The sequence below is a fragment of the Lycorma delicatula genome, chromosome 2 (assembly GCF_047948215.1).
Source record: "Lycorma delicatula isolate Av1 chromosome 2, ASM4794821v1, whole genome shotgun sequence".
Taxonomy (NCBI): domain Eukaryota; kingdom Metazoa; phylum Arthropoda; class Insecta; order Hemiptera; family Fulgoridae; genus Lycorma; species Lycorma delicatula.
The window spans coordinates 658,964-671,788 of NC_134456.1; the positions used below are offsets into that span (position 1 = coordinate 658,964).

General features: G+C 29.9%; 1 protein-coding gene across 4 annotated transcripts in view; it reads left to right on the forward strand.

Annotated features, from left to right (window-relative positions):
• Positions 1-12,825, forward strand: part of LOC142320403 (uncharacterized) — an 86,749-nt gene that overhangs the window by 41,816 nt on the left and 32,108 nt on the right. For all 4 annotated transcript variants that reach the window (XM_075358103.1, XM_075358105.1, XM_075358108.1 and 1 more), the window contains one exon: positions 6,013-6,192. In XM_075358103.1, coding sequence (XP_075214218.1) covers positions 6,013-6,192 — 180 coding nt within the window. The remainder of the gene's footprint in view (positions 1-6,012; positions 6,193-12,825) is intronic.

Genomic DNA, 12,825 nt, shown 5'->3' on the forward strand with positions numbered 1-12,825 from the left:
AACTTTCACTCCTGGGTTGCCCAGCTTAACAGGGATGCCACATGTTGAGGTTCAAGTGGAGGGAGTAAGAGGAATTTTTTTCTTTATTAAATAATAATTTTATTGGTGCTGATTTGATTGTTTTACATTACATTCAGCCCCTTGTCAGAGCATATCCCCAGGTAAACTCCAGGTTTACTTCAGGGCCTGAAGTAATTAGTATTGTTTATTCATTGAACCAGAAAGATTTACATAATATAAATATAAAATATAAATCCCTCAAGAGGTAAACTTTGTTACCTGAATGCATATGTGGTATATAAATAGTTAAGCATAAAACGAATGTAAAACTATAAAAATTTACAAACTTTTTATTAATCAGACATAGTGCAGTAGAGCCTATGTATTTTCTTGCCTTCTTATAAATTAGATTTGATCCAGCGTTCAGTTTCACTTTTTAAAAAACTTTCAATATCAAATGTTATTAGATCATTTAGTAATTCACTGAAAGTTTTGATGGCTATATTATAACTATTTTTATTGCTAACTTTTTTTTTTATTTATAGATAATTTTAGACTGTTTTTTTTCAAAATAGTGTTTGATGAAGGCTAGGGTAATGATATCGTAATGCTTCAAAAGTAAATAGTTGTTCCAAATTCATTGGATTGCCTTTGATAATAAAACTGTTTTTGTTTACAATTTTGAATAATCTTATTGTGTAAATCTTGTATTAGTGCTTGAAATAAAATATACTAGTGTGTAAATATGAAAGCAGAATTTTTGTTAGAAATTGCACGTTATTGTATTAAAATAATAAAAAATATTTTACTCAAAGTATTGTCCATCGCTAGCTATACATTTTTCCCATCTCGGACAATTTATGAATGCCACGCCAAAAAACTATTACTCTTTTGACCAGTCATCGAGTCATTTTTGTACATTTTCATAAGAAGTGAAGCGCTGTTCAGCAAGTGCATGTCCCATCAATGCAAATAAATAGTAGTCGGATGGGGCCAAGTCTGGTGACTAAGCCAGCCACATGCATTCCCAAATGAACGCCTCAATTATTAACTTGATCGGTTTTGCTGTGTGTGATGGTGCATTATCTTGAAGGAAAATCACTTTGTATTGACTTTTTTAATATTCTGGTCATTTTTCACGCAATGCTTGATTTAAATCTATCATTTGTTGTCGGTAGTGTTTAATATTAATGGTTTTGCCAGGTTTTAGCAGCTTATAATAAGTCACACCCTTCTGATCCCACAAAAAACCAGAGCATTGTCTTATTTTCCATAGCGATTTGGCCTTGAAATCGATGTTGATGGTTCGCCTGGAGTTACCCATGATCTTTTACACTTAGGATTCTCGAAATGTATCCTCTTTTCATCACCTGTCACAATTCAATGGCGAAATGACTTTCTTTTGTACCTGGCAAGCAGCATTTTGCAAGTGGTTTTTTGGCTTTCTTGCTGTCTTTCATTCGGTTCATGTGGAACCCATTTTCCCATCATCTTTCCCATGGCTTTCAAACGTATGGAGATGGCTTCTCATGTTACATTTAGTTGATCTGAAGTTGTTACCTTTGAGCATCATCCTCATCCAATGTTTGCAATTCCCTGTCTTCAAACTTTTTTTGGTGGTATTCACGTTCAAAATTGCCACTTTGAATTTTTTTTTAAACCACTCAAAGCATTGTGATTACAAAGTCATCACATTTACTAATGCTCACTGTAAGCTTTGACAAGCATTTGTTGCGATTCTGCAGCAGTTTTCTGTAAATGGTAACAGAAAATCAATGGTGTCTGCAAATGTTAGTTTGTAGGTTCAAAACTCGACATTTTCATCGCTAATTAATACTACGCTGTTGTATGAAACTTGTATTGTTGCGAGTTGAAAATCTTTGTCAGCTGTCAAAGAAAGAAAATGATGCCAATGATGTGGTTTGATGGTAACTACATTGACAGCTAGGGCCATCTATGGGCAAATTCCAGTTTCACATTTACACACCTGGTATTGTAACATAAAAATATAACATAATCAATGTGTTTATTCAATTTTAGGTTAAAATCGATGAAGATGCCTAAGTATTTGCAACTTTCACCTCTTTAATATGGTTCCTTTAATTCTTACATTACTTGAGTCGGTGTGACTGTGATAACACACTATCGCAGTAGTTACCAAAATTTACATGTACAATCTTATCAACGTTTAATTATTGTTTGTTTAATTCCAACCAACCATCTACTTGTCTAAGATACCCATTCTTGCGCTTTATCCCAGGTATCGCCTGCAGATATAATTGCTGTATCATCAGTGTAAGACAGAATTGCTTCAAGGGGAATTTCTTTTAGGAGTTGATTGATATCAAGCGCAAACAGCAGTGGTCCCAAAATTGTTCCTGTGGGACTCCAGTATTTTACTTTTCTATAACTACTTTCATTATCATTAATTTTGACTTTATATCTGATTCCAAGATAGCTTGTAAGTAAATTCAAAGCCTGCTATAGAAACTCAGTTACTATACAGTAGAGTTTTTCCAATAAAATTTGATTGTAGACTGTTGAAAGCTTTCGCCAAAAGTTATCGGTACTGGTTTACTTTGGTCCAAATATTTTACTTATAGGTGCAACATTTATTTAAAATTAGAGATTTCACCCCCTTGGGTTATTGACCTTTTGTACAATTATTGAATAATATGCACCCTAAGTTAAAAAAGTAGAAACCATTTTCTGTTAGTGGCCGTAACATGGTTTAAAAAAATAAATTATTGATTAGGAGAAAAATTTAAAAAAAACTTGGTTGTAGGGCACAATTCACTCTGGAAATTCCTAGTGATTAAAAGGTTAATGACAAACTGATCACATTCAAATTAAAATTTACAAACATTTGCCAACAACAGTACAGTTCACAGTATCCAATATACTAATGTTCTTCACAGGATGACTTTGTTAACCGTGTGAAACTCACTCTTCGCGCAAAGTGGCAAGATAACTGGACGGCTACGGTAGATATCAAACTCTAGCATGTTAAAGGTTCTGTGTTGCCATGGGTCTTCTCATACAGGAAAATTCATTGTGAGAGGAAGTCATCCTCTGCCAATCGCAGATAGGACATATGAGAGCTACTCATGGGTATCTGATGTTAGCAGTAAATGCATGGGTATTCATGTGATGCAACTGCCGCTTGACTGTGCGCCACATTCTTGTGGAATGCATAGGATATGCGGCCCTCGTAAGTTTAAATTGCCCGGGAATTTTCGTCAAATGCTGGGCAATAAGAAAGATACTCTAGACTGGGTGTTTTTTATTTCTTCGGGATGCTATTTTACACACTTTTTTTGGTAGTTGTATGTTTTTGTGTTTTAACATTTAGTTTTTAAGTTTGTTGTGTCTTTATGTTAATATTTTCATTTTTTTGATTTTTTTTACAAATTTTTCCTTTGGGTTTACATTTTGTTTTATTATTTTTTTTATACTATTGTTTTGTGTTTATATTACATGTATTGTAGGCGTTTCTTTAACATTTTTAATTGTGAATTTTGTTGCTTTTTAAAGTTTTTAAAACACTTACATCGTGTTCGGGCAATGATAATGCTGAAGTGTTTTTCAACCAGAAAAAAAAAGGTGACTTAAACACTAATATAGTATTGTGCTTTGTTGGTCAGCTGTTGTTATTTTATTACCAACTTTGAAATAATAACTTTTCAGATTATTTTGTTACATTTCTGTAATTAATAAAAAAATTATCCAAGTCATTTTTATTTTACAATTGTGTAATTTCCATTTTTAAAAAAATGTTTAATAGTAAATTTTGTTTACAAATTTTTCACATCACAAAAAAAGAGTTTGGTTTTTGTTTACGTGAAGAAAGTATTTCTCTGACAAATGTAGTAATGTATTGTTTCTAAACAAAATTTAATTTTTCTAACTTTTTTTGTTTTATTCAACTTACACCATTTTGTTCAGAATTAAATACTCTACAAGTTTTTTTTTTTAAGTTTTATATATTACTCATTTAACAAAGCTCTTGTACGTTTAACAAAAAAAAAAAAATAGGGGTTTTTTACCCGAGTTTATTGATTTTCACCCCACATTTCTCAAAAACTACTGCATATAAGCTTCTGGGACCTATTTTATTCGATTTTTAGGTCAGAAACCATACAAATTTCAGATTCACCAGTGAAGCTGAAATCCAAGCGAAATTTTTCACTAGCTGCAACTTTCAAATGAAGCATTTTAGGACATATGAACTTTTTCCATTATTTTCATAAGTAGAATAGGTTGTAAAAGTCCCAGGAGAACTTTGTGATACACCCTGTTTAATGTTCTAGGAACAAAGTCTGTACAAATAGTGATAAATGATATGATTGCTAAACTTCTAATAAATATTTCTGCTTTAGAAAAGTTAGCATTTAAGCTTCTGATATTTACATGTAATATTAAATCTTTTGTACAGTTAATGGCTTTATTGTGAGTTTGGATGTTATTGAAAAATTTTTCTTGTTGAATATTTTTTAAGAAATCAAAATCCTGTACCATATCACTTCTTCTTGAAGATTGAGTTGGTACTTCTTCACTTATTCTGCCATATAGTGTTCGCAGGAATCCAAGTTGTTTTGGAATATGTGGTTGGATTTCAGTATTCAGTGCTGTTTATTTTTCTGCTTATTTGGTGTTTTAAATATTCATAGTTTTCTGTATTTGTTGTATGATTTGTTATATGAGTATTTCCATAATGCTCATTGCTATAAGTGCAATTTACTCATTTATAGATCTCAAGATTTTTGCGATCATTTGTGAGGAGATGATTAAGCAATTATGACTCATTGATTACCTCAAGCAATTATGACTTTTTTCCTTTTAAACACCTCCAAGGCAACCGGTCCTTGCCATTAAGCAAAACAGTCACCTCGAAGTGTCGTAGTAGCAGTCTCTGCCCAATTATGACTACTAGTGTATATTTATTGCCACATTGTCCAATGCGTGCACATTTGTAGCAGGGCATGACATTAAGATCATCATATGCTCTGTAACATTAATATCCTAAGTTTTTTTCCCCTAAATATTAATCTAATTCACTAAGCCTTTCAAGTATAACAGTAGTTAATTTCTTTTTGTTTTTATAGCTGTACTAAAGAAAAAATTTACACTTGGAGAGAGCCTCGAAAATTTCTCTTATTTATATCAATCTATCAATTTTTTTTTAATATCAGCCAATTTTCTTTTCTGGTCATATCTGTGTTGATGCCTGTAGTTTTGATTTTAGGAAGGTTTATCTTTTGACATTTTTAAATCATAATGTTCACCCTAATTCATGAAGCTTTCATACGTTACATAAAGATAATTTTTATTTGTACATCTTAATAAGATGATAAAACCTATTTTATTAATTATATTTTTAATTGTGATCACAATTTTTTCGCAGCTTGTTGATTACTTGATCATATGACTTCATTTTCATATCCTCATTTTTAGCTTTAATTATGAGGTTAGATATATACTTGTTAGTATCTATTGTTTTTGAGATCAAAATTTGGTGTAATTAGCCTTTTATTATTATTATTATTATTAGCCTATATTAATTATAATTAATAAATATAATGTTATGTTTATAAATATTATATTTAGTATAATTAGCCTTTATTACTGATTTAATAAAGGTGCTGAATATTAAACTGTATATATAATTTCTGACATTATCAAAATATTAATTATTAATTTATAATATTTTTGCAGTCTAGTATTATAATATTAAATTAATAATATTAGTTCATTAATTATTGTTAGTATTCTTCATTATGTCTAATTTTAAGTGTAAAGGTATGTATTAAGTCCGCTGTAGTGTGGACATTTTTCTTTTTAAATATCCATGTTAATCTGATTTATTTTAATTAAATAATCTTTTTTATCGCTGATGAAATAAGTTATATATTTAAAATAGATTAACTGTAAAGTAGATAGTTAGATAAATCTGTAAATGCAATTCCTATTGTACTTATTTTCTATTGTTTAATATTTTTTTTTAATTTACAGATGATAAAAAGAATAGAAAAGAAAGTGAAGAGAATAGTGATAAAAATGATCAGATGATCATTGTTGATAAAAAGAGTATGAAAGAAAGCGAAGAGAAAAATGATAATGAGACAAGTGTTGTAATGGAAGTTGATGAGGAGCCTCAAGAAGGTGATCCATTAGAGGATAATGAAACTGAAGGTATTGATAATTTAAAGTGTCAAGTATTATCTCCTTTGCTTCCTTTTGAAGAGTAAACTGATTGTTTGACATTAGTAATATCTACACCTAGTGTACTGATTTAATTATTACTGAAACTCCACAGTAGTAGAGCACTGTTCTTGCCACCATATTCCTTCAGAACATCTGTAATATCTGTCATTACATTTCAAGATGATTATATATATTATAAAATTAGAGTGATGTAATCTATTTAAAATTAATTTAATCAGATTACAAAATTTATATTATAAATGAGATCCTAATGTTATTATGTACCATGACACCTGCTGTTAAATTGTTCCCAAATTTTCTTAATTTATTAGGCTAAGATTACTAATAATACTTTATATTAAAGAAAAAATATTTCTTTCAAGAGTTAAATCAATACATGCTATAGAAAAAAATAGGATTTTATACCTTGGTGTTAAACCTTTTCCTTTCTGCCCTATTCTTGAGAGTTTCAGATTATATGAAGAAGATATGTAGGAAGTATAATAAAAAATTACATGTAAAAATACATTGTTTTTCTGGTAGTGTTTCCAACATTCCAACTTGTTAATAGAAAAAATATTAGTGTTCAAGTACATTGAAGGGTGGAGTATTATTTCATTTAAGGTTTAATAATTTTTCTAATATCAACTTTAATATGGCGGTCATTAAAAAAAATGTTGTTATTTCAGATTTTTGGTAAAGCTGTCATTTTTTTTTGTCTGAACTTAGATTTAATGACTGTATTATCTATTGTACATAGTTTTAACAAAGAAAGTGAAAAAGGGTTATAAAGAAAAACTCCCATTAAAGCTGGTAGGAATTTCAGAAAAATTTGTTAAAAGGTGACTGTTGATAAGGTTACTTCATGTTGCTCCAGATTGAAATGGCTGTTAAAAGAAAAAAAAAAACATTATGTTTGTATACGTATGTTTTTTTTTAAATGTTTTAAAAATATACTGTTGTATTCTTGGAAATATATCTGTATATTGAATCAGATTTTGTGTTTTTCAGAATACTGTTAAAGCTGATTAGTACATGGTTGTCTTAGAGCTAGAAAATTTGAACCTTGTTGAAGCTTTGTGCATATGAAAATAATTTTCTTTTTGTTAGATTGTCTTTTTAGTGAAGTTGAAAATTGTCATTCACATAAGAAATCGCATAAGAAATTGTTGGAACGGTGTGATATATCGTGGTTCCTACCGGCAGGAAAAGTCAGGAAATATAAACTTAGTTTTAGAAAAAATCAGAAGTAGTCAGGAAAAATTTCAGAGAAGGGCATTTTTGTTACCGAATTAAGTTTAATAATGTTAGTTATTAATAAAGTATTTTTTATTAATAATACCAAAACATATTTGATATATACTTTCCCAGCATTGGGAAAATATATCAAAGTACATCTACATCGCCCAGCTCATTGCAACTACGTCCTGCAAGCAGCCATTAACATGTCCTGTTTTTGTTTTCATTACCTAATAATTTTTTTTTTATATGAAAGGAGGAATATTCCAAATTGCAGTTAATTTTTTCACCGGTGAAATTTTAACAAATAGTTACCATTGAAAAATTTATTGACCAGCAGTTAGATATAAACTTACATTGAGAATTCAGTCGGTTGAGGTGATGGGTATCATGCTTTTTATGATGTGTGTAAAAAACATTCTGGATTGGGCAATATGGGCCAAAAGGCCGTGGCTTCGGATAGTAAAGGAAAGCAGCCTAATAAAATAATAAAGATAAGGAATTCTCAGCCTTCACTGAAATAGTTTTTATCTCAAAGTGGTACTTCAACTCTGCAGACTAAAACTTTGATCAACAATTGTGAGGATGGTGGTGGTGGTGGTGATACGTCTGTGTATTCTTTGCCTGGGTCTTCTGGTCAGAGTAGTAGCATTTCAGCAGCAAATGATAAATTTGAATCCTTGTCTTCTTCTTTTTTTTTATAAACATGGTATTTCTAAGATGAAGATTATGTGGGTTCTCAGTTTTGTACAAAATAAGTTTTCCTTATGTTCATGTGAAGATATTGGTGCAACTTAAAATTATGTTTCTTTTATGTTTCCTAATAGTTTTATAATGTCAAAGTTCCAGCTTGGAGCTAATAAATGCTCTTATGATATCAATCATGGCCTTACACCATACTTTGATAGCATTCTACAAATCACATGTGTTCTTGTGTTAATTATGTGGTATGCTTTGATGAAGCATTATACAAAAATTGTACAGAGGAGTTAAATGAACTTTTGTGCAATTTTTTGATACAGAAACAAATGGAAGTACAAACAAAGTATTGTAACAGTATATTTTTGGGAAAGTCCAATGCTCAACATCTTCTCAATGGTTTCATAGAAGGTAACCCCTTTAAATAAAAACAAAATATTGCAAATATCTGTGGACAGATCAAATGTGAATTTAAGTTTTTTAAAAATGTTCAGTGATCAGCCGATACAGGAATGCCCTGAAGAAAAGCATTTGGTGAATATTGGTGTTTACGGTTTACACGCTATAAATGAGGCCATGGAAACAAAGATTGTCAAATGGTATATTCATACCTTTTTAAGAGATCTTTACTTCTTGTTTGATGATAGCCCAGCACGGCGTGCAGAATTTACCTCGATCACAGGAAACTATAAATTTCTTTAAAATTGAATAACTAAGATGGTTAGACGGTGAGAAATGCCTAGAAGGAAACTTGCTAATTTTAGATGACATAAAGAAATTAAATCAAGTAATATAACTGCTGCAAAAACTTCTTCAAAACCTATTTCAATTGATCTGATTGTTTTAGAAAATTTACGTGAATTAAGCAAAATCGGTCTTGGATTTCAAACTCCTAAATATCTGAAAGAAATAAAAACATCAGAAGGTGATGAATTGAGGTTTCATAAAAATGCTGAACTTTATTAGTTAAACTTATCTCAAAGCTTGTTGAACAAAGTCCTTTAAAATATAAAGTTGTGAGGAATCTGTCATCGTTAGGTTCAGCTGTGATCCTTCAATACTGAACTTTGTTGTGACTAAGTGTTTATTGGCTGCATTGTATGAAGCTAATAGATTTACTGGAAATGTAGCTGAAAAAGCGAAGAAATAATATTCTTTGCTATGTGTGGAAGCTAAAGGAGCTCTCAGTAGCAAGTTCAAAATATTTTCACCAGATACTGAAGATGATGACAGTAAAGAGTTGAAAGATAAGAGGAAGTTGATAAAATTTTTTATCTATTTTAGCAAAAAATCCAAAATATGTGGACCTGTGGAAAATAGTAAAACTATGCCTAATTTTTTCACCTGGAAATGCAACAGTCAAAGGTGGCTTTTCCATTAAAAAAATCTTCTGTGGAAAACTTGCATGAAGAGATAATAGTTTATCGACGAAAGATTTTTGATGTGATTGTAGATGCTGGGGGCAAGGAGAATGTTTTCATTACTGAAAGATGCTCACTGCTGTGAGATGCTCTAGAAGACGATATGAAGATTGTCTTGAACAAAAAAGAAAAACCTTATAAGAATCAAATAGAGCCCTGAAACGGAAAATGCAAGCAGAAATTAAAAAACTAGTGAAAGAAAGGAAAAATTTGAGAGCTACAACCGTGGCAGAAGAACAGATAGCCACTAAAATTAAGCTTTTAGAAAAGGGCAAACTATTAGGAATCTAAAGATATTGAAGAAAAGTTGCTATGTGTTATACACATATGTATGTAATGAGATCTCATATTATAATTACTATTTCTTTTTTTTTGAATACGTTAGAATAATGAAAAAATAATTTTTAAGTAAATGTTAGTGTTTGTTTTCTGTACAAAATAATTTGTTCTGTTCTAGTTTCCTTATCTATTACTTTTATTCACAGTGATGTTAGTTTTCTTAAGTTGTGATCATATATATTTGTAAAATTGAAATGTGTGTTTTTTAGCATTTTTATGCAAACTAAATTATTGATATTGTTTTTTGTTTACTTTAAAAAATAATATAGGCAAGTTTTTGTGAAAAATTTTTAAGCAATCTTAGGTGCTAATTATTTTTAAAAATTGCTTTTTATAAATTATCTATATTACTTTTAGTTAACATGATCTTCATTTTTATGCAAGAAACTTAAATATTTTTTTTTTTTTTTGTACTTTGAAATGTTATTTACTGAAGCAATTTATGATAAAAAAAAGTAGTCCAATTTTAAATGTATATTTAAAAAAATCATTAAGAATTAAATTTTCAAATGAATGTAATAAATTTAAAAAAAAGGCATGATTTAGGTAGCTATGGGGATGGTGGAGTCTGCAAAAAAAAAAAGTATGCATTTTTCAGAGTAAACAACAGTAGTATAAATTATGAGAATTAGGAAATTTTTACTAAATTGTTCAAGAAATGTTTGTAAGTCAGGAAAAATGAATCTTAAAATTCAGTGGAACCGTATATTTGAATGATGAGTAAAATTAATTTTTATGGTCATTTATGGTTCTTGTGGTTGTTTTGAAAACCTTCTAAATAAACAGTTAAACATTCTTTTTAAAATTTGTAATAAATTCACGTCAAAAATACGAGGTGATTTGTAATGTTCATTTTCAAGACACCTTATGAGGTATGGCATTGCTTTGTTGGGCAGTTCTCCTGTGGTTTTTAGACTTCAATTTTCTTTGAATTACAGCCGAAAGCTTCAGTAGAACTTAACAATATCACTTCACTATTGGAAATGGGCTGGAAGCATGTTCAGTATCACTTCACTATTGGAAATGGGCTGGAAGCATGTTCAGAATTCTGTAAGCATAATTTACACCACAGAGCATAAATTTCAACCTTGAAATTTTATGCTTTAAGGTGAAGGATGATGATTACATTGAAACGTGTTCTGACTAGGGTTGCTAGCGATGTACCCTTGAGTCATTCCCAATAACGTCCATGTTATGCACGTCTTATTTTTCTTTATCGGTATACCATAAGAAATGTTACAGGCACTGGTCCACTTAATGAATTTTGTACTTATTGTTTTCTGGGCATCCATTGTGAGCACACTTTTTATGGCTTGTAGAAATTCAAATGATCGTGCATTATACTGTAGGTTAAACCATGAGAACACCCCATTGAAGTTATTAGTCCTTCTCGGCTCAAATAATTTGCTTCACCTGCTATGTTTGATAGTAGCGATCTAGACAGGATGACCAGGTCGTTCTTTGCCAACAACTTCTGATTTTCTTTGAGAGAATCTACTGATGCAGTTGCATACTGTTTTTAGTAACCACCTTTTTACTGAAACACAAACATTTCTCTATGGTTCTTTGTAGGGAATCCTTTTGTCCATGACAAAACTGTAGTGCTGCTCTTCTGATGCAGTCAAGGGCAGCCACTATTTTTAAACCGAACTGCACATATTAGCATATCTGCTAATTAGCAACTGCTACTGTGATTTTCATCATGTGGGTTGGGCTGCCACCTAAAAATGGCTTAGGCTTAAGAAACTGCTGATCACTATTTTCCAGTATCCATTTTGGACCAACTTAACAAGTTCGCACAAAGTATGATTATGTTAACGTAAATTTTATAGAGAAATTTTTACCAAACCGTATGTAAAAAAAAAATACAAATGATCCATATACAAAATACAAATGATGTTGGCTCATTATTAAAAAAGGAAAATTATGTTTTCAGTAAATTAGTTTATTGTAAGAGTAATCAATTTTAGGTTAAAATTTGAAAAATCCCTGATTAAAAGCTTTCAAATGAGTAAAATCAGCTTTAAACTAAAACTCAAAGAAGATTTGATTAATCTTTGCTATATATACTTGGTCTGTTTGTAGTATGTTATGATTATTTTAATCATAGAAACATTTTTTCATTAAGAGTAAAGTTTTAGGGTATTGGGAAAAGTAGTTGGGATTGACATACTTTGCCTATATTCCGTTAATAATTTCAAATGACAAGCTTTGTGTATTTGTGGTGCCTTGATAAAATATTTATCTTCAGTATTATATCAGTCAAAAAAGATGACTTTTAGATTTATTGCTGATTGAAAAAATAATTTCTTATAAATAAAATGTTAATATATTAGTATCATTCAATTAATCGAGAAAAATAGTCATATTTCATTAGTATTCTTATTGAAGTTATTGTATTTAATCAAACAATATTAACTGATTATTTCACCCTATCTGTAATTAATATTTTGTCTAGAATCTGTGTAAAATGAATAGTTTTTTTTAAAGAGTTATAATATTTATAAAGAAGTGGAATTTAAAACATTTCTCAGTTCTGTTGTGAGATGTTAACACCTGTAAACTCCTTAGTGCTAGTATAATTTAACAGAAGCTGTATATCATCTTTAACTGAAACTATTTGATTTTATTTTCTATGTGTCCAGATAGTGTGTGTCAGTGTCTTATTAGTATATTTAATAAAGTTAAGTAAAGGTCACTAGGTACCTGCTTCATATATATATATATATAAATCATTGGTGTATACTCAGTGTATATATATATATATATATATATATATATATATATATATATACACACATCCCCACATGATCTTGTGTATTGGTGTCCTGAAAAGTTTTGATTTATATCAAATCGTTATCATAAAATAATAATTTATCCTCAGAATAATATTAACAGAGAAGTACTATAATGGTTTGGTTCA